The following is a 21,724-nucleotide window of genomic DNA, read 5'->3' as shown; positions in this document are numbered from 1 at the left end:
CTCAACTTCCCCCTCTTCCCGTGGTCTCCCAGCATTTTGTTTTGAAGTGCAGAGTCCAGCATCTGTAGTAACCTTCTCCTGCAGGGTCCACACGTGTTATTGGATCTGTGGGAGTTGTGCATGTCTGCAAATGGTTGACATTAGTAAAGTTGTAATGCCACTTTTAATTGAATAATTTCTCTGTAGTCATTGTAGTTGTGTTCCATGCTTAAAGGAGCAAAAAAAATTGTCATTTCACTTTTTAGCGCTTGTCCAAAGGTACTATTAAGGATGAAACTTGTTTAATTCATTAAGGGACTTGACAAGGTTCCTCATGGTAGACTGCTTAGCAAAGTTTTAGGTCCTGTGGAATACAGGGAGAACCATCCATTTGAATAAAGAACTGGCTTGAAGGTAGAAGGTGGAGGTTTGCTTTTTAGGCTGGGGGTCTGTGACCATTGGTGTGTGCCACCAGGATCGGTGCTGGCACCACTGCTCAATACTTTGGATGTGAATATGGAGGTATAGGTAGTAAATTTGCAGATGACACCAAAATTGATGGTGCAGTGGACAGCAAAGAAGGTTACCGCAGAGTGAAATGGGATCTTGATCAGATTGGCCAAGGAGTGGCATATGGAGTTCATTTTAGGTAAATGTGAGGTTTTGCATTTTGGTAAGACAAATCAGGGCAGGATTTATACACTTAATGGTAAGATCCTGAGGAGTGTTGCTGAACAAAGAGACCTTGGAGTGCAGGGTCATAGTTCCTTGAAAGTAGAGGGCAGATAGATAGGATAATGAAGAACGTGTTTGGTATACTTGCCTTTATGGTCAGTACATTGAGTATAGGAAGTGGGGGGTCATGTTGCAGCTGTAAAGGTCATTGGTTTGGCCACGTTTGCAATTCTGATCTCCCTGCTGTAGGCAGGATGTTGTGAAACTTGAAAGCTTCAAAAAAGATTGACAAAAATGTTGCCAGGGCTTGGAGGGTTTGAGCTAAAGGGAGAGGCTAAATAGGCTGGGGCTATTTTCTCTGGGATGTTGGAGGCTGAGGGGTGACCTTAAAGGTTTATAAAATAATGAGGGGCATGGGTAGGTTAAATAGATGTGGTCTTTTCCTCAGGATGAGGGAATCCAAGACTAGAGGACATGGATTTAAGGTGAGAAGGGAACAATTTAAAAGGGACCTGAATGGTAACTTTGTCACCCAGAGGGTGGTGTATGTATGGAATGAGCTGCCAGAGGAAGAAGTGGAGGCTGGTACAATGACAACATTTAAATGGCATCTGGCTGGGTATATGAATAGGAAAGGTTTAGAGGGGTATGGGCAAAATGCTGGTAAATGGGACTAGACTACATTTATTTAGGGTATCTGATTGGTATGGGCGAGTTGGACTGAAGATCCATGTTCCGTGCTGTACACCTGACTCTGACACTCTCCTGAATGGCATTATGAGTGTGTCAACATCAAATGGACAGTAGCAGTGAAAGAAGACTGTTTCCCACCATGGTTCGAGGGCAGCTAGGGTTGGCAGTAAGTGCAAGTGAATAAAATAAAATACATAAGCTGCTTCTAGTTAAACCTGTGAGTAGTTTTCCTCTACCACAATAGACCAAACAGATTCTGTAGATCCTATACTGATCCATGATACCTACCCCATGATGAAGTGCACACTTGGTTTACCTGCTCATATAGTGACATCCTCCTTGCACCTCTTGACCAAAACATGAAATCTTTGTTGTTTTTATTTAGGATTAATGTGCTGATAAAACTTGGGTCCATTAGAATCTGTGGAGAGAGAAACACCATGTGTCAAGTTCACTAACTTCTTCAGAGTCCCTTAGTCCTTGTATCATCAATTAATGAAATGGCTTTTATTTTTGTTTATCTTCTCTACTCTTGTTATAATCCTGACTATCTTGCTAAAATAACTGCAACTTATTTCTCATTCCCGCTTGCTCCGATAACCTCGGTCTCTTATTTACTAAAATAGAGCTGCCTGTCCCTTAGAAATAGGCTTTTCTTCAAGATTGAGTGGTGGGATGCCCAATATTTATACGATCTGGATAGTATGAGTACGTTCCATGGAGTTTTAGAAGCTGTATGGAAAATTTAATGCATGCTCTTTAATAATTTTACCCTCTCAAGTTGCTTATCTCGGTGTCCTGATTTAGGAGGCACCTACCAGTCAGTCAGCAGTGCTGGACATAAGTTTTTACTGAACCCTCTGTATATTGAAATGGTACAAACGAATAATTCCACCCAAAATATGGCTTGTATACTAGAATGGTACCAGGACTGAGGCATACGGTCATGTGAGGCTCTGGAGAAACTGGATTGTTTTCTACTGAGTAAGAAGATTCGAGCAGTTTAAAAGTTCCTGAGTTAGGGAGTTTAGCTCTAAATAAAGAAAATTCTTTGTTAGACAGAAGAGTCAGTAACCAGAGGAACATGGTTGAAGAACTGGAGAGGGTCAAAGGATGGGTGAAGGGAACAAGGTTGGTGAGAATTTTATATATGCAGCAAGTTACTTTGATCTCAAATTATTTGAAAAGAAAACGTTCGCTCAGGAGAAGGAAGAGGACTGGCATTCGGTGAATTGCTCTTTGAGAGGACCTGCACAGAAATGACCTCATTGAAAGGCTGGTTATAACATTGGAGACATTCTATAATTCCAGAAATAAACTTCCTGAAAGTTCTTTGAAAGCACAAAACAAGTTTGCTAACTTTCAAAAGAAAATAGATAAATACATAATGGAAATAAAAATGACAAAGCTTTGGAAAGTATGGCAATGGAACTAATTGGATAGTTCTTTAAAAGTTCTGGCACAAGAATAATGGGCTGAATGGCCTCATGCACTTCTATATGATTCCATCATCCATGACTCAATTTCATAGCCTTGAGGATCTGACAATCTCAATTTGGTCATACCACCTTTAAATTTAGGTAACCACTGCAACAGGCCCATCAAGCGATGGTGGGTGCTAGCTGATACAGGCATCAAATCCAACAGCATGAAAAGCTAAAGAGCCCACAATGAAAATTTATACAGTTCCGCATGGACAAGCCTTATGGCATGACCTTTTATAGTGTCGATTACTGCATTCTATTGAAGTTAATAACTGAACCTTAAAGATGTTGCTGTTTAAGCTAAATGTAAGTTATGCAGATTGAATGTGACTGCACTGTTTTCATAGAATCTGGTAAATTCTCCTGTTAATATCTACTGGAGACTTTCTGTAATGTGCTCATAACTTGTGTATGTGTGCCTTAATTTTACATTCAATAGCATGCTCACCTAGCTAAATAAGACTTTTACTCCATTTTCCATTGGCCAGCTACTCCCTCTCACTATCATTTTGTTTCCTGCCATGAAGACGTGCGTTTCTCAATTGGACACAGTCCCCTGTGCATTGGCCATTTTTGATCTGTTGAGTTAATTTTTGGCAAGTTGTCTGATTGCCAGGAGGTGTACTAAAGTGGAATCTAGTGCTGTTCCTTTCCAAAAATACACACTGTTCACTGATCTGTGAGATTCTCTTAACATCAGTGCCAAGATTCATGACACTGGTTAAGGGGTTATTACACTGTGCTGAGTGGGTTGGGGAGCATACCTGGAACTTTTCTGTTTTAGTGAGGTCCAGTTTACTCACTGACCAGCTGAGCTAATGAAGCAGTTCCAAAGAGCATCTACATTTAGAAGGAAAAGTGCCATGGCAGTTTCATTGGAGTACATTGGAATAAGCTCGAGGATTGATCAGTCAGAAGGGGGCTTCACGTTGCCTCTTTCAGAATCTATTACACTTCTAGTTTTCCCAGTTTTTGAGGATGGATCACAGAACTGAAAAGCTACCTCTATCTTTCTCCATGGTTGCTGACAGACCTGTTGAGTATCTCCAACCTTTTCTTTTATTTTTGAACATAGAAAAGCACAGCATAGAACAGGCCCTTTGGCCCACGATTTTGTGCCGAGGATTAATCCTAATGTAGAATAAAAAAACTTACTCTACGCACCCCTCAAATCATTGCTATTCATGTGCATGTCCAGCAGTTGCTTAAATATCCCCAATGACTCTGCTTACACCATCACCACTGGCAATGCATTCCATGCATTCACAGCTCTCCGTAAAGAATCTACCTCTGACTTCACCTCTAAACTTTTCTCCTAATATCTAAAAAATATGACCCCTCGCACCAGTCAATTCTGCCCTGGGGAAAAGTCTCTGGCTATTGACTCTATCTATTCCTCTCATTACCTTGTGTACCTCAATCAGGGCACTTCTCTTCCTCCTCCTGTCCAGAGAGAAAAGTCCGAGCTTAGTCAACCTCTCTTCATAAGGCAAGCCCTCCAGTCCAGGCATCATCCTGGTAAACCTTTGCACCCTCTCCAAAGCCTCTGTATTTTTCCTATAGTAGGGCGACCAGAACTGGTCTCAGTGTTCCAAGTGTGGTCTCACCAGGGACTTGTAGAGCTGTAGCAAAACCTCGCAGTTCTTAAACTCGATCCCCCTGTTAATGAAAGCCAAAACACCATATGCTTTCTTAACAACCCTATCCACTTGGGTGGCAACTTTGAGGGATCTATGTACTTGCACACCCAGATCCCTCTGTTCCTCCACACTGCCAAGAATCCTGTCTTTAATCCCATTTTCATCATTCATGTTCAACCTTCCAAAATGCATCACTTTGCATTTATCCAGGTTGAACTCCATTTGTCATTTCTCAACCCAGGTCTGCATCCTGTCTGTGTTGTGCTACAGCCTGCAATAGCCGTCAATACTATCAACAGCACCTCCAACCTTTGTGTTGTCTGCAAATTTACTAACCCACCCCCCTCAAATTTCTCATCTAAGTCATTTATAAAAACTACTAAGAACAGAGCCCTGCAGGACCTCACTCAACACCGATCTCCAGGCAGAATACTTTCCCATCTACAACCACTCTCTGCCTTTTGTCAGCTAACCAGTTCTGAATCCAGATAGCCAAATCCCCCTGTGTCCCAGACCTCCTGACTTTATGAATGAGCCTACCATGAGGAACCCTATCAAATGCCTTGCTGAAGTCCACATACATCACATCCACTGCTCGACCTTCGTTGCTCGAGAAGTGATTGCTGGGCCTCTTGCTGAGATATTTGTATCATCGATAGTCACAGGTGAGGTGCCAGAAGACTGGAAGTTGGCAAACGTGGTACCACTGTTTAAGAAGGGTGGTAAGGACAAGCCAGGGAACTATATACCAGTGAGCCTGACCTCAGTGATGGGCAAGTTGTTGGAGGGAATCTTGAGGGACAGGATGTACATGTATTTGGAAAGACAAGGACTGATTCAGGATAGTCAACATGGTTTTGTGCGTGGGAAATCATGTCTCTCAAACTTGATTGAGTTTTTTGATGAAGTAACAAAGAAGATTGAGGGCAGAGTAGTAGATGTGATCTATATGAACTTCAGTAAGGCATTCAACAAGGTTCCCCATGGGACACTGATTACCAAGGTGAGATCTTGTGGAATACAGGGAGAACTAGCCATTTGGATACAGAACTGGCTCAAAGGTACAAGACAGAGGGTGGTGGTAGAGGGTTGTTTTTCAGACTGGAGGCCTGTGACCAGTGGAGTGCCACAAGGGTCGGTGCTGGGCCCTCTACTTTTTGTCATTTACATAAATGATTTGGATGCAAGCATAAGAGGTACAGTTAGTAAGTTTGCAGATGACCCCAAAATTGGAGGTGTAGTGGACAGCAAAGAGGGTTACCTCAGATTACAACAGGATCTTGACCAGATGGGCCAATGGGCAGAGAAGTGGCAGATGGAGTTCAATTCAGATAAATGTCAGGTGCTGCATTTTGGGAAAGCAAATCTTAGCAGGACTTATACACTTAATGGTAAGGTCCTAGGGAGTGTTGCTGAACAAAGACCTTGGAGTGCAGGTTCATAACTCCTTGAAAGTGGAGTCGCAGGTAGATAGGATAGTGAAGAAGGCGTTTGGTATGCTTTCCTTCATTGGTCAGAGTATCGAGTACAGGAGGTGGGAGGTCATGTTGCGGCTGTACAGGATATTGGTTAGGCCACTGTTGGAATGTTGCGTGCAGTTATGGTCCCCTTCCTATTGGAAAGATGTTGTGAAAAACTTGAAAGGGTTCAGAAAATATTTACAAGGATGTTGCCAGGGTTGGAGGATCTGAGCTTCAGGGAGAGGCTGAACAGGTTGGGGCTGTTTTCCCTGGAGCGTCGGAGGTTGAGGGGTGACCTTATAGAGGTTTACAAAATTATGGGGCATGGATAGGATAAATAGGCAGAGTCTTTTCCCTGGGGTCAGGGAGTCCAGAACTAGAGGACATAGGTTTAGGGTGAAAGGGGAAAGATATAAAAGAGACCTAAGGGGCAACTTTTTCATGCAGAGTGTGGTACGTGTATGGAATGAGCTGCCAGAGGATGTGATGGAGGCTGGTACAATTGCAACTTTTAAGTGGCATTTGGATGGGTATATGAATAGGAAGGGTTTGGAGGGAAATGGGCCAGGTGCTGGCAGGTGGGACTAGATTGAGTTGGGATATCTGGTCGGCATGGACGAGTTGGACCAAAGGGTCTGTTTCCATGCTGTACATCTCTATGACTATGACCTGTCTTGTCACCACCTCAAAGAACTCTAAGATTTGTGAGGCATGATCTGCTCACAAAGCCATGCTGACTACCTTTAATCACACTATGCTTTTCCAAATCGTCATAAATCCTATCCCTCCGAATTCTTTCCAAAACTTTGACCACAGACGTAAGAGTGACTGGTCTGTAATTGCCAGGGATTTCCTTATTCCCCTTCTTGAAACGAGGACCATCATTCGCCTCCTTCAAGTCCTCCGGTATGACATTCGTGGGGAGTGAGGAGGCAAAGATCTTCACCAGAAAAGATATTTGCACAGTATTTGGGCGAAACAGTACACAATCTGGACAAAATTGAAATCATTTTTTTGTAGCTGAAATTCTTTAATTTAAAAAAAATCCTGCTGTGACCCACTCGTTCAATTTCATTTTTCTCAAGAGCTCGCTCCCATTACAGAGAGAGAGAGAGAAAAACAGATGATTTTTCTATTGCCAACTTTTACAATGCTGAGTGTTGTTTGGAATCTTCTAGTTGGATCTGAAGTTTGCATGACATTCAAACATACCCAGAAGCTCTATGTTGTGCTTTTGATTAAATATACAACTGGAAGAAATTGAGGTTGTTGAGCCCAAACACTAAATCTGGCTTAAAAAGCAATAATGCTAAATATATCAGCGGGTCTGCCAACAGATGTTCATGTCAGGGTTAGTGTTTTGAACGTTAATTCTAATCCAGATCTCTGCTTGAAACTTCAGTCCTTCTATTCTCCCTCTCGGTACTGGCTGACCTGTTGTTCCATATTCTGATGATTGGCAGGGAAGGATAGAACTAGAGCCTGATCTTTACGCACTTAAGCTTTTATTTGCACAGCTGTACATTATAAATGTGGAATTCTTTAGCAGCTTCCATAGATTCTGTTCCTATTTAAAAGCAGTACTGATTAATCTACAGTTAACATTCACCTACTGGCGTACCAGTAACCATAATTAATGTCAGAGACAAAAGTAGAAATTGCTGGAAATGCTCAGCAGGTCTGGCAGCATCTGTGGAGAGAAATCAGAGTTAAGGGTTCATCTGAGGAAGGGTTACTCAACCCTGGGTAATCTGCCGATTGGAGAGTTTCAACAGGCTGAATGGTCTGCTTTCACATATAGAACATAGAACATAGAAGGATACAGCGCAGTACAGGCCCTTCGGCCCTCGATGTTGCGCCGACCGAATCCTACCTAACCTATACTAGCCCAATAACTTCCAAATGCCTATCCAATGCCCGCTTAAATGACCATAAAGAAGGAGAGTTCACCACTGATACGGGCAGGGCATTCCATGAACTCACAACCCGCAACAGGGATTCTGTGATTTCATTCTCCGTTTTAGAAATCTAAAGCAACTGACCCTCTCAGCACCTTCCCCACCTTTTAGGACCAGGCTTGACTTTGGGTTCAAATGTACTTCTCTCTCAGCTTTTGTGATCTGCTTTAACAGTCCGGGCTTTTCCTATGCTTTGTTTGTACTTGGCTCTTGGTTTTTCTTTTTAACAGCTACTGCAGTACAAACTATCTTGTTCCTGAGGTCAGTCAGTCAGCAGTGAGAATTCTCTTCCCATGTCTCTTCAAACTTCTATCCACCAGAAAAACTTTGCAATAAAGCAGTTTTTAAAATGTTCAAAATGTATATACCAGTCAGATTTAGGGTGTAGGTGCTTGCTGAGCTGTAGGTTTGATATCCAGATGTTTCGTTACCTGGCTAGGTAACATCATCAGTGGCGACCTCCAAGTCAAGCGAAGCTGTTGTCTCCTGCTTTCTAAGTACTAAGTACAAAGTACTACTGATGACGTACAATTTTAATACGAATGACCCATGTCGTCTGTACTAGTTGGAAATTTTCAAGTCGGGCACCATCTGTTTTAAAAATAGGACTAAGAGTTATAAGTGGTTGACTTTTGTCAAAGCTGGGAAAATGTTAGTGCAGCTGCAGGGAAGATTGAGAGCAGAGCCAAAGGCAGAATCCACAGTAAAGTGGAAGAAGGAGAAATTAAATGATGAGAATTGATGGTAGAAGGCAAAAGGACAAGTAAAAAGACCAAAGATGAGTCGTGAATTATAGCAGGTGAGTTGATATAGAGTTTAATTATCTGATCAATGATGGTAAACTTGATTCTACCCAGTTTATCCCATGACTAGGAGTATGTGATCATTTTTTCTTAACCGTATCAGTTTTTACTGAATTTATTATTGCTGACTAGTTCTTCTGTATCCTGCAGGTGCGTATTCCAACTCCACTCAATACCAGTGGAGTACAGGTCATCTGCATGAAAGGGAAAGCAAAGTACAAGGCCAGTGAAAATGCAATTGTTTGGAAGTAAGTGACCTTTTAAAATGCATTTAGATTTTCTTCCTGTCCATTGTACTGTAATGCACTGCAGCAGTTACAAAATAGTTTACTGGGAGTTTCAGATAAAATTGAATTGTAAACCAATGTTACAATCCTTGTAGAGAACAAGATTTTTTAAAAAAGTAATATGAATATCAATGAATAGAACTACATAATTTTATGGCTTAAGATTTATTGTACTAACTAAACTCCGCATTAACCAAATATTACTTAGGAGGCAACTAATACAGAAAGCGTATTTTCACTATAAACTCCATGATACAGTTGAAAATCATGTGTAGCATTTATACTATCACCCTCTGCTGCTACTTAGCCTTCTAATTATGTCCCAATTCCTCTGTGATTCAAAATGCTTTCTTTCTCCCTGCTGTTATGTCTCAATTTCTGAGACTGAGACATAGCAAGGAGGTCCTAGTATCTTTCCTTTTACCAATCAGTGTTGCTCAAAGTCTACTGTTTATGTACTTTTCCTTCAGATTCTAGTGTCTGTCATCATTTAATTCAAGCTGGATAGCAACTTTATATCTCTCAATTTGTGCAGTTATAATGCAAGTGAGAGTTGCAAATTTCTTGACACCTCACCAAATTGCAGTGCTGTTCGAATAAAATGATCATTGAGGAGCTGTTTCGTATGTGTCAAATGATCACAACTGCTGACTTTAAATGACTTTTTAGTCCATGGAAGCCTCTGGTATTAAATATGAATATTGAACATTAATCCTGCTCAGAAGTATCCTGGCAATAAGCCACTTGATCAGTTCTCCTTAGTATGATCAAACTAACTTCGAGCAGCAAGGTATTTTCTGTTGGCTCTTTGGTCTTTGTCTCCATTGGCCCCACCTTTCAAACAGGCATTCACTTAGTATTCTATTGATGGTAACACAAAAGGTGGTCACTTTCCGGATCTCGGGATTTGAGAGTCTTGAGTTTAACAAGACCAGCTCGGCTTATATTTTGACAATACAAAAGCTAGCACTTCGTTTGGGTTTTGGTCTGTGCTTGTGTCCTCTTGGCAACCAAATCACTAGCTTGTTCCTGGGTGATTTTCAATATAATTATTAGCTGTATCAGAACCATTTTAAAATATCAATCATACATTCACAGCCAATGAAAATACCAAATTTAGACGATAAATCTACAATAAATAATGATCAGTCACAGAATGGGTTGGACTTAGACCCACACTCCCCTGAAACTTGCCCAGCAGTTGTGCAATGTAAGAACCAATGCAGCATACTTAAATTTCTGAACCTTAAGCCCTTTGAGCTCAATTGGAAGACAAATTTGTACTGTGCATGTGTGTTCACTGGGCACTGTACTAAGTCTCTTTTTAAATGGAATATTAGCTTACCAGCATACTAAGAAACCTTCATTGTATCCTGAATTTTACCTCTGGTTTTTGGGTTCAATGCACACACTTCATCATTTAGTCCCCCCCTCAAAATATTTGGGAAAAATTTTATAACTGCATTCTTGAATCAGTAATAGCAACAAGAATTGACAACGAGGATAATCCATTATGTTTGCTTTTGAACAATATTAGTGGAGTCAAGCAGATACTAGGTAGCTCTTGTACAGGTCCTTGGGGAAATATTCCTAACGTGCAAAAGTCCTCCCATTCAGTACATTGCTCTGCATATACCCTTTGGCTTGAATTGGTAGTTTTTCTGACCTGTTTTAAGAACAATCTAAACTGGCAAAGTTTAGTTTTAAGCACATTCACATTCGTGGTGCTGTTTGATTGAAGCAGTCATACTCTGTGTAGTCATTTCTACAAACGAAAAGAGTTCGGTATTGAGTCATATGAAGCAACATTTAGTTGGAAGAGTTATTAATTGTTGCAGTGATAGCAACTCCACTTTTAAAATAGAAACATTTAAAGAGAACTAATTTTTTAGAGTGAGTTAAACTATGAAGCCTGATATGTATAACCAGTTCTGTCAAGGTCACTCTTGAGTTAGAGGAACTGGGTATTATGTAGACCATTAAGACTATCTGGATGCCTGAGCATAGTCCACCATTGCTTGAAGTTGTGGCAAATGCTGTACCACAGTTTATATTTCTTCTGAGGGCTCTTTTGGTGAAATGCTAATGTCCCTACCTTTGAACCAGAAAGCCAGGTTCAAGCATCTTCTATAGGGATGGGCCATAACACAACTAAATAGGTTTATTTAAAAAGTGCAGGAAACCTGCATTTTCCTGCTGTATGCTGTATCTTTTGTTTCTTTGTGACCAAATGCCTGACAATCACTAACTTGAATGAACTTGATGACCAAGTGTTCATAAGCATTTACAGCCCATCAATTATAGAATTCTGAAGGTTCACAATGTTTTGAAGAATTTTCTCCTATCTCAGCCGTAATAGCTAACCTTCTTACGAAGGCTTTTCCTCCTCTTTTGAGGTACTTGAGCAACGTGCCACCATTTACACGCCTAAACCCTGAAGCAGTTAACTTTTATTTTGGGAGAGAGAATCTCTCATTCTTCACTAGTTTCATGAAAGGGGCAGTTTACTTGACAACTTATCACAGAGTCATCTCATCTCCGGAATCATGATGAATCTTTTCTGTGAAAATTATTTCTATTCTTAAGTGAAATTAACAAAACACCTACACAAAACTCAGGTTATAGTCAGTACTTGTAATTAAATGCTAGCATAGGAATTACTTTCCTGCTTGCTTTACCAGCAGGTTAACTTTATGATCCATGTACATGGTTGCCTGGAGCCGTCTGGGCATTGTTTTGAAAAATTGTGTTAAAATAGATAACTTCATATTTTTCTTCTATCCTACTCTGCTACATTCCTGTCTAAGCATAGTCATAGAGATGTACAGCATGGAAACAGACCCTTCGGTCCAACCCAATCTAGTCCCACCTACCAGCACCCAGCCCATATCCCTCCAAACCCTTCCTATTTATATACCGACCCAAATGCCTCTTAAGTGTTGTAATTGTACCAGCCTCCACCACTTCCTCTGGCAGCACATTCCATACACGTACCACCCTCGATGTGAAAGGTTGCCCCCTAGATCTCCTTTATATCTTCCCCCTTTCACCCTAAACCTATGTTCTGGATTCCCCGACCCCAGGGAAAATACTTTGCCTATTTGTCCTATCCATGCCCCTCATAATTTTGTAAACCTCCATGAGGTCACCCCTCAACCTCTGACGCTCCAGGGAAAACAGCCCCAGCCTGTTCAGCCTCTCCCTATAGCTCAAATCCTCCAACCCTGGCAACATCCTTGTAAATCTTTTCTGAACCCTTTCAAGTTTTTCACAACATCTTTCCAATAGGAAGGGGACCACAATTGCACACAATATTCTAACAGTGGCCTAACCAGTGTGCTGTACAGGTGCAACATGACTTCCCAACTCCTGTACTCAATACTCTGACCAATAAAAGAAAGCATACCAAATGCTGTCTTCACTATCCTATCTACCTGCGACTCCACTTTCAAGGAGCTATGAACCTGCACTCCAAGGTCTCTTTGTTCAGCAACACTCCCTAGGACCTTACCATTAAGTGTATAAGTCCTGCTAAGAGTTGCTTTCCCAAAATGCAGCCCCTCACATTTATCTGAATTAAACTCCATCTGTCACTTCTCAGTCCGTTGGCCCATCTGGTCAAGATCCTGTTGTAATCTGAGGTAACTTTCTTTGTTGCATCTTTGCATTTGCAAATCAGTTTTCTTCACTTCTTAATTTTATATCATCATTTTTTTAAAATTCATTTAGTCCCCTCATCCTGGTCATTGATATAGATTGTAATTAAATAAGGTCCCGGAATTGATCCTTGTGATGCCTCATTGGTTACAGTAAGTTGACTTGCAAATGACTTGTGTGTTCCTGCACTCTTCTGGGTAAACCAATCTTCAATCTGTACTGCTGTTACCCAATCCAGTGAGCCCTCATTTTGTTGCAGCCTCTTGTGCAACACTTAGTGATGGTTCCGTTCTGTTGACTCTGCTAGTTATATTGTCCCAAATTTTACAAGTAGGATTTCCTTGTCCATGTGGATTCATGATTTGTGTTTGAAAAATGTCTTTTATTGAATTCCTGGCATTTCACCAATACCAATGTCATACCAACTGGCCTGTTTTCTTGTTTTCTCACTCCCTCCCATTTTTGAAAGCAGGCTTATATTAGAACCTAAAGAATTCTGAAAGATGCTTCTTTGTACAGTACTGGTAGTCAGATGACTGAAGCCTTACATGATGAAAAATGTTGTACTTTCTGATATCATAACTTAGATTTGGAAAACAGGAGGTTACCTTTCATTAATTCTCCTTCAATTATGCTTGCAGGATTAAGCGAATGGCAGGAATGAAGGAATCTCAGATCAGTGCTGAGATAGAGCTTCTACCCACTAATGACAAAAAGAAATGGGCTCGTCCACCTATCTCCATGAACTTTGAGGCAAGTACAGTTATAACCTGCAGAGCACTGAAGTAATATATATTTTATTAATCTGATGCTAGAGATTTGTGTATCTTTACGGTGTCTCAGTGGTTAGCGAAGCTGCCTCACAGCACCAGGATCCCAGGTTCAATTCCCACCTCGGGCGACTGCCTGTGTGGAGTTTGCACGTTCTCCCAGTATCTGCGTGGGTTTCTCTGGGTGCTCCAGTTTCCTCCCACATTCCAAAGATGTGCATGTCAGGTGAATTGGCCATGCTAAATTGTCCATTGTTGTTATGTGCCTTAGTCAGAGTGGAGTGGGTTACACTTAGGAGGGCCTCTTTCCACACTGTAGGAGATCTAATTTAGTCATTTTTACCTTGTATTTTTCTTTAACCTTACCTTAAATCTCCTGTTCCTGTCTTTTAAAATGTAGGTTCCCTTCTGTGATTTTGTCCTATTTCTACTTTGGGAAATTGAACATTCCTTTCTCAGTTATTCCCTTATGATTCGGTATCACTTCATAAAACCAGGATCAGGCCAACCAGTCACTGCCCATTTCAATTCCCCCACTGGGTAACACAGTGGCTCAGTAGTTAGCACTGCTACCTCAGCGCCAGGGACCCAGGTTTGATTCCAGCCTCTGGCAACTCTGCAATCTCCACACAGACATTCTCCCAGTGTCTGCTTGGGTTTCCTCTAGGTGCTCCCAGTCCAAAGATATGCAGGTCAGGTGGATTGGCCATGCTAAATTGCCCATAGTGTTAGGTGCATTAGTCAAAGGGAAATGGGTCTGGGTGGGTTACACTTCGGAGGATCGTTGTGGACTTGTTGGACCAAAGGGCCTGTTTCCACACTGTAGGGAGTCTAATCTAATCTAATCACTTCCCCCTCCACCGTGTCTTTTCTTGGCTCCCTCCATTACTGCAGACCACAAAGCTGGAGGAAGATGATCTCATCTTCCGCCTGAGCAGTCTACAGCCGGGAGAACTTAACATTGAGTTCTCCAATTTCAAATAACCTTTCCACTTATCCCCTGGCTACCTTTCTAGCGCCACCACTTTCCTTCCATTCCATCTCCTACCATCTAGTTTTTGTCTTCCAACCTCCAGCCTGATCCCATGTCCTGACTGTCCTCCCCACCACCTTGACTTGGCCTTATCTGTCCATCTTGCTTCCCACCGATGTGCTCCACCCTTCCCATGGATCTATCACAAGCTTGACCTGCATCCACGTATCGCTATCCCATTTACTTTTCCCCAGCCCCACTCCCCTGTACTTGTTTCTGAGCTCCATTATCCCTCCCCCATGCTGATGAAGGGTCTTGACCCGAAACATCAACTTCTCCACTTCCTGATGTGCCATGTTCTTCCAGCCTCCTGTGTCTGCTTTGGATTCCAGCATTTGCAGGTTTTTTGCCTCTAATCAGTCCTTCAGTCTGTTCTGTCATTTGTTTTGGCTATATCTGATTGTAAGTCTCTGTCTGCCCTTGATTCTGTAACTTTGATACCCTTACTAACACAGATCTCTGTTTGATATTTTCAATTTGACAGTCTTTTGAGGTAGAATGTTCCAGACTTCCACCACCTTTTATGTCCTGACTTTTCTGGCCTAGCCCCTAAATAAGGGTAGCAAGGTGGCTCAGTGGTTAGCACTGCTGCCTCATAGTGCCAGGGACCCGGGTTCAATTCCTGCCTCTGGCAACTGTCTTTGTGGAGTTTGCGCATCCTTCCCATGTCTGCGTGGGTTTCCTCTGGGTGCTCAGGTTTCCTCCACAGTCCAAAGGTGTGTAGGTCAGATGAATTGGCCATGCTGAATTGCCCATAGTGTTAGGTGTAGGGCAATGGGTCTGGGTGGATTGCTCTTCAGAGTGTCGGTGTGGACTTGTTGGGCCGAAGGGCCTGTTTCCACACCGTAGGGAATTTAATCTTTTTAAAAACAAAACTGGGTTTATATTTAAGTTCTCGCTACCCTGGCAGTTTCTACACTTGTGTATTATGTTTTTAATAAGTCCACCTTTTACTATTCTTTCTCGATTATAAAATGTTTTGATATTAGCTTCAGTATACCTTTTTCCATATTTCCAGTTTCCTGCAAGATTTGGGTTTTGAAGTATCACAGCTATCTAATGTAAATGTGTTCTTTGGTCAAAATGTGTATTTTTATACCATGTTTTATGTATTCGCTCTGTCCCATTATTCTGTGCAGGTCCCGTTCGCTCCATCTGGACTGAAGGTGCGGTACCTTAAAGTGTTTGAGCCGAAGCTGAACTACAGCGATCATGATGTGATAAAATGGGTCCGGTACATTGGGCGAAGTGGCATCTATGAGACCAGATGCTGAAAGCAGGGTTTACCCATTTGCCCCCTGTGGCACCCACTGAAACACATCGGACTCTCTCTCTCCTTGTTGGTTGCTACATGGTGCACTTGACATTGCCTAGGAGATGGCAGGAGCCTCATTTATAGGGATGTGGTTGCACCACTGACAATGGAGATCCAGTCGATCCACAGTCCTGCTTTTGCCTCATTTTGGTTGATTTTTATTGTACTCTCATTGACAATGCCCAGCGTTCAAAGCAGCTCCTGTTCCATGTCCCACTTCACATTCACCTCATAAAATGTATTTTCCAACTATATATGCGTATTGTAGTTCCATAGAATGTAACTGGACGTTCCTGGTAGAGATTGAACCGTGTACTGATAGCAATGTTGTAATGACTGTTCTGTGCAATCAAGAGGCACTGCTGGTCCTTCCTTCAAGCTGTGGTTGAATTGCCGAAGTGTCTTTAATTATTATTTCTTGTGACCAAAAAATTCTTGTCAAAGTGTTGCTACTTTGTTTTGGTTAACGCAATGGTGAGAGAGAAAGAGAAAGAAAGCATCAGTTCACTGGCTGAGTTTTTGTTTTTTGCAAAATCTCAAGCAGCTTCTTTCAGAGATAGTGGGTAGGTAAGGGCTGTATTCGGCAGATAGCACCATAAGTTAGGACATCATGAATGATTAAAATCCAAGGGAACAGCCCAAGGGTAGTTCTACATGAAGGTAGCTGATTTGAGAGGAAAAATACGTACTTTATCCATTTGAGAAATGATATGCTTGTATACATCTTGACTAATCCCACTATAATGACCAGGATCTTTATTCAGGAAGGACAATGTGAGCCAGAGTGACTCAATTTTTTAAAAGTTGGTTAATTGGCAGTCCCATCCAGTGTACGTGACATTTTCTCACTTTCCCTAATTGGTCACTCTGGTTTTCACTTGATTCCCCTCTCCGTGGAACTAATTGGTGCACATAACTTTACATTACAGCACGAGAGTTTGCATATTCCTACACAGGTCTACTAACAGTGGACCTGAGCTCTGTGTGAGAGATCATGGCGATTTCAGTCAGTCGATCACCTAACCCTGCACCAATTTTAGAGAAAGGATGTCTTACAAGGACAAGTGTGGAAGACTCTCGCCTGTAAATCCTTTTGCTCAATGGTGTGATCGCTCTTTGGCAACTTTTGTGATCGTCCAGTTAATATTAATAAACCATACAGAATCAGTGCAGGTTGTGTTTTTATTTTAAAATTTAAATTGTGAAATTATTTACATTATCATCTCTCTACTCAAAAGTAAACATCAGTGCCTCATTTTGCAAAGTCACCCTGCAAGCTATCCTCTGCATTTCAGTTATCTGAAGACTTCAGGATTTTGTGACTGTCAGGGAATATGGAGTAGAAAGAAGGAGGACTTGAGATGTAGATCTGTCACAGAATCCCGATAGTGTGGAAGCAGGCCATTCAACCCACCAAGTCTACATCGATCCTCCAAAGAGCATCCCACCCAAACACACCCCCTGCTCTAACCCTGTAACCCTGCATTTCCCTATGGCTAATCCACCGAAACCCCACATCTTTGGACTGTGGCAGAAAACTAGAGCATCCAGATAAAACCCACGCAGATAATGTGCAAACTCCAATCATCCAAGGCTGAAGTAGAATCCAGATCCCTGCACTGTGAGGCAGCAGTGCTAATCTCTGAGCCAATGTCGTGAGAGTTGATTGAACAGTGAAAATTCATGAATACTGGGACATTTCTCCTGCTTCCCATCAATTCTACATAAAGGCAGGTGGAAACTTTGGCAAATTGAAAGGAGTTTTGTTGACTATATTTTGCCTTTTAAAGCTTTGTTTTCTGCTCAACTGAGTATTGACTAAATGTCAGCTAAGGACAATTGCTGCTAGTGGCATGTATCACAAATGAGCCTTTATCTGTCTTTTCCCGATTTTGAGCTGAAAATGTGTTGCTGGAAAAGCGCAGCAGGTCAGGCTGCATCCAAGGAGCAATAAAATCGACGGTTCGGGCAAGGGCTTTAGCCCGAAACGTCGAATTTCCTGTTCCTTGGATGCTGCCTGACCTGCTGCGCATTTTCAGCTCTGATCTCCAGCATCTGCAGACCTCCCTTTCTCCTCGAAGATTTTTCCCATTTTGTCATGTTTTCTTTGCATTGAGATTTCTGCCTTATCATCCTCCCTAAATCTCTGCTCCCGTGTGCGCAAGTATAGCAGCTTTGAAGGAAATGCTGGGACAAGTGGTTTAGCCACTCACTACCTGATCTGGTTAGACCACTTGAAACCAGGACCAAGAGCATTTTTATCTGATGGAAATGCTTGGGCTATATTATAATGCTATGAAAGCCCTTGTTATCTTATTTTCTGTATTGCAGATCACCTCATTAAACATCTTCCCTGCATCTTCACCTCTGAATTTGAAGTTCATGGACCGATTTGTTGTTCATTTGACCAGTTGCAGACAATCTGATCAGTTGCTTTTGCATCCCTCACTTCTGCTTGGCTAGACTTCCCTGTACAATGCTGAAGGTATGGTTCCATGAAGAAATAGAAGCAGGCTATTCAGCTAAATGATTGCAGTTTCTGGATTAGTGGTGCTGGAAGATCACAGCAGTTCAGGCAGCATCCGAGGTGCAGGAAAATCGACGTTTTGGGCAAAAGCCCTTGCCCGAAACGTCGATTTTACTGCTCCTCGGATGCTGCCTGAACTGCTCTGCTCTTCCAGCACCACTAATCCAGAATCTGATTTCCAGCATCTGCAGTCATAGTTTTTACCTAAATGACTGCAATGTTCTCCTTTTGATGTCAAACCATTTTTCTGTCTTAAAACATATCCCATAATATATTTAATATTTAGAAATAGAGTATATTCAAAACAAATCAATGACTGAGCCTTTATAGCATTCTGGGCTATAGAATTCTCTCCCCTGTGACCTCTGAGTACACTTTGCTCATGAGAATTGTTGCATGTTATCTTGATCCTCTTTGCAATAAACAGTCAATCATCTAACTTCCCTGACCCAGCCATTAATTTTACTGATGTGTGAATGGTGTTCTCTTCATGCCCTGCTGTAATTTTAAATCTGCCAAAGTCATCCCACTCAAGAGAAGCACATTTGCTTGATCCTATTGCCTTGGTAAATTACTACCCTATTTTCAAACTCCCATAAGGTGCAAGAACAGAAGTCAGCCATTTGGCCTGAATGTCCCACAAATCATTGAAATCATGGATGGCCTTGTAATTCTCCACCTGTCTACCTTCTATCCATAACTCATGGATTCTCTTCAGAATTAAAAATCTATTTCAGCTTTGAATATACTTAATGAACTAGCCTCAGCCCTCTCTGATAAAGAATTCTACAGCTTCACTACCTTCAGAAAAAAATCCTGCCTCTGAAATAGGCAACTCTTTACTCAGATTATGTCCTCTGGTTCTAGACTCCCATAAGGAAAAACAATCTCCACATTTGCCAATTCATGCCTCCTAAGAATCCTATCCATCTTAATATATATATCTCCATCCCTAAGCACTCTTCAAAAGCAACCTTGTACGTGATGCATCCATAAAATCTAGGGACATCGGCACACGTTGTAATTGACAGATCTGCACCCTAATTCTAACCTATTGCGTGTACAAATTTTAATTGCTATACCATTGGCTGTGCCTTTATTGACTGGACTCAAGTTTTGGAATAATCTTCCCTATTAATAATCCCACCCCCTTCACTGCTTTCTCAAATCTACTCTGTTTTTAGGCAAATTTTGTGGTTTGGTGACATATTTAGTTTTATAATAGACCTCTGCAAAGTCGTGGGCCATTTCATGATAATGGTGACATGATAGGGTAACTCACTCAGTTGAGCAATGTGTTTTCTTTAAACTTCAAAATGTCAGATCTAGGTCTTCTAATAGTCAGATGTCCTGAATCTCTCAGCCTTACTTCCCTCCTGTGTGATGCTTTTAAATATCTTGATATCCAAATTTTATCTCCACTGCTGGAAAGTCTTGCATAGCTTCGCAGCAAATTTTATAAAAGTTGGACCATGAAGATGTTTTCCTTTTTAAAGGTGCTGGATAAATGCAAATTTTATTGCTGTCATACTTGGGTAACAGTTTAGTGAACAATTAAAATTAAATGTCAATAAGGGCATATGATAAAAGCTGAAAGGAATGAATATAAATATGGGCTATGTGAAGCTAAAATTGATAGAGAAATTGTGAAAACAAATAAAAAGTATCTTACAGGTACAAGTAGTTCTTGGATAACCTGCACTCTAGCAGCATGATAGAACATTACAGCGTAGTACAGTTCCTTCGATCCTCAATGTTGTGCTGACCTGCAAAATTAATCTGATGCCCATCTAACCTACACCGTTCCATTATTATCCATATGTATATCCAATGCGTGTTTAAATGCCTTTAACGTCGGCGAGTCTACTACTGTTGCAGGCAGGCCGTTCCACGCCCCTACTTTCAGTAAAGAAACTACCCTGAATATCTCTCCTAAATCTATCACCCCTCAAATTAAACCTCCATTTCCTTGTGTTGGTCTTCACCATCTGAGGAAAAAGGCTCTCACTGTCCACCCTATCTAACCCTCGGATTATCTTATACGTCTTGATTAAGTCACCTCTCAACCACCTTCTCTCCAACAATAACAGCCTCAGTTCCCTTCGCCTTTCCTTGGAAGGAAGGTCTTACATACCAGGGAACATCCCAGTAAATATTTGAACCCTCTCCAAAGCTTCCATATCTTCCCTATAAAGCGGTGACCGGAACTGCCTGCAGTACTCCAGATGTGGCCTTACCGGTGTCTTGTACAGCTGAAGCATAACTTTGTGGCTCTGAAACTCAATTCACCAATAAATGGCAACACAACATTACCTTCTTAACAACCTTATCAACCTGGGTGACAACTTTCAGGGATTTATGCACCTGGACAGAAAGATCTCTCTGTTCATCTACACTGCCAAGAATTTTACCATTAGCTCGATACTCTGCATTCCTTCTGTATTCACTCTTCCAAAGTGAACTACCTTGCACATTTCCCCATTAAACTCCATTTGCCACTTTTCAGCCCAATTCTGCATCTTATCTATGTCCCTCTGTAACCCACCACATCCTTCAGCACTATCCACAACTCTGTCTACCTTCGTGTCATCTGCTAATTTACCAACCTGTCCTTCTATGCCCTCATCCAGATCATTTATAAAAATGACAAACAGCAGTGGCCCCAAAACAGATTCTTGCGGCACATCATTGGTCACTGAGCTCCAGGATGAACATTTCCCATCAACCACCACTCTGTCCTCTTTCAGCTAGCCAATTTCTGATCCAAACCGCTAAATCACCTTCAATCCCAAAACTCTTTATTTTGTGCAATGCCCTACCATGTGGAACCTTATCAAATGTCTTACTGAAGTCCATTTACAGCACATCATCCACCTTACCTTCGTTCACCTGTTTTGTCACCTTCTCAAAGAACTCAATATGGTTAGTGAGGCACAACCTACCCTTCACAAATCCATGTTGACTCCCTAATCAAATTATTCCTTTCCAGATGATTACAACTCCTAACTCTCATAACCTTTTCCAACACCTTACCCACAACCGAAGTAAGACTCACTGACCTATAATTACCAGGGTTGTCCTGACTCCCCTTCTTAAACAAGGGAATAACATTTGCTATCCTCCAGTCTTCTGGCACTACTCCTGTTGACAATGATGACATAAAGATTGAAACCAAAGGGTTTGCAATCCTCCCTGGCTTCCCAGAGAATCCAAGGATAAATCCCATCGGGCTCAAAGGTCTTATCTATTTTCAGATCTTCCAAAATTATTGTGGTTCTGTTTGCCGAGCTGGGAATTTGTGTTGCAAATGTTTCGTCCCCTGTCTAGGTGACATCCTCAGTGCTTGGGAGCCTCCTGTGAAGCTCTTCTATCTGTTTTTACCTGTCAGGTTCAAAGTGTGACATTATCAGTTAAAAAATCACACAACACCAGATTATAGTCCA

General features: G+C 41.6%; 1 protein-coding gene across 4 annotated transcripts in view; it reads left to right on the top strand.

Annotated features, from left to right (window-relative positions):
* Positions 1 to 16,922, top strand: part of LOC132821799 (AP-2 complex subunit mu) — a 73,474-nt gene extending 56,552 nt beyond the window's left edge. For all 4 annotated transcript variants that reach the window (XM_060834601.1, XM_060834603.1, XM_060834602.1 and 1 more), the window contains 3 exons: positions 8,843 to 8,940; positions 13,278 to 13,389; positions 15,579 to 16,922. In XM_060834601.1, coding sequence (XP_060690584.1) covers positions 8,843 to 8,940; positions 13,278 to 13,389; positions 15,579 to 15,713 — 345 coding nt within the window. In that variant the 3' untranslated portion in view covers positions 15,714 to 16,922. The remainder of the gene's footprint in view (positions 1 to 8,842; positions 8,941 to 13,277; positions 13,390 to 15,578) is intronic.
* Positions 16,923 to 21,724: the final 4,802 nt, after the last annotated feature.

Source organism: Hemiscyllium ocellatum, chromosome 13 (assembly GCF_020745735.1).
Source record: "Hemiscyllium ocellatum isolate sHemOce1 chromosome 13, sHemOce1.pat.X.cur, whole genome shotgun sequence".
Taxonomy (NCBI): Eukaryota; Metazoa; Chordata; class Chondrichthyes; order Orectolobiformes; family Hemiscylliidae; genus Hemiscyllium; species Hemiscyllium ocellatum.
The sequence above is the reverse complement of the archived record's forward strand: the minus strand, read 5'-3'. Positions and strand labels throughout refer to the sequence as shown.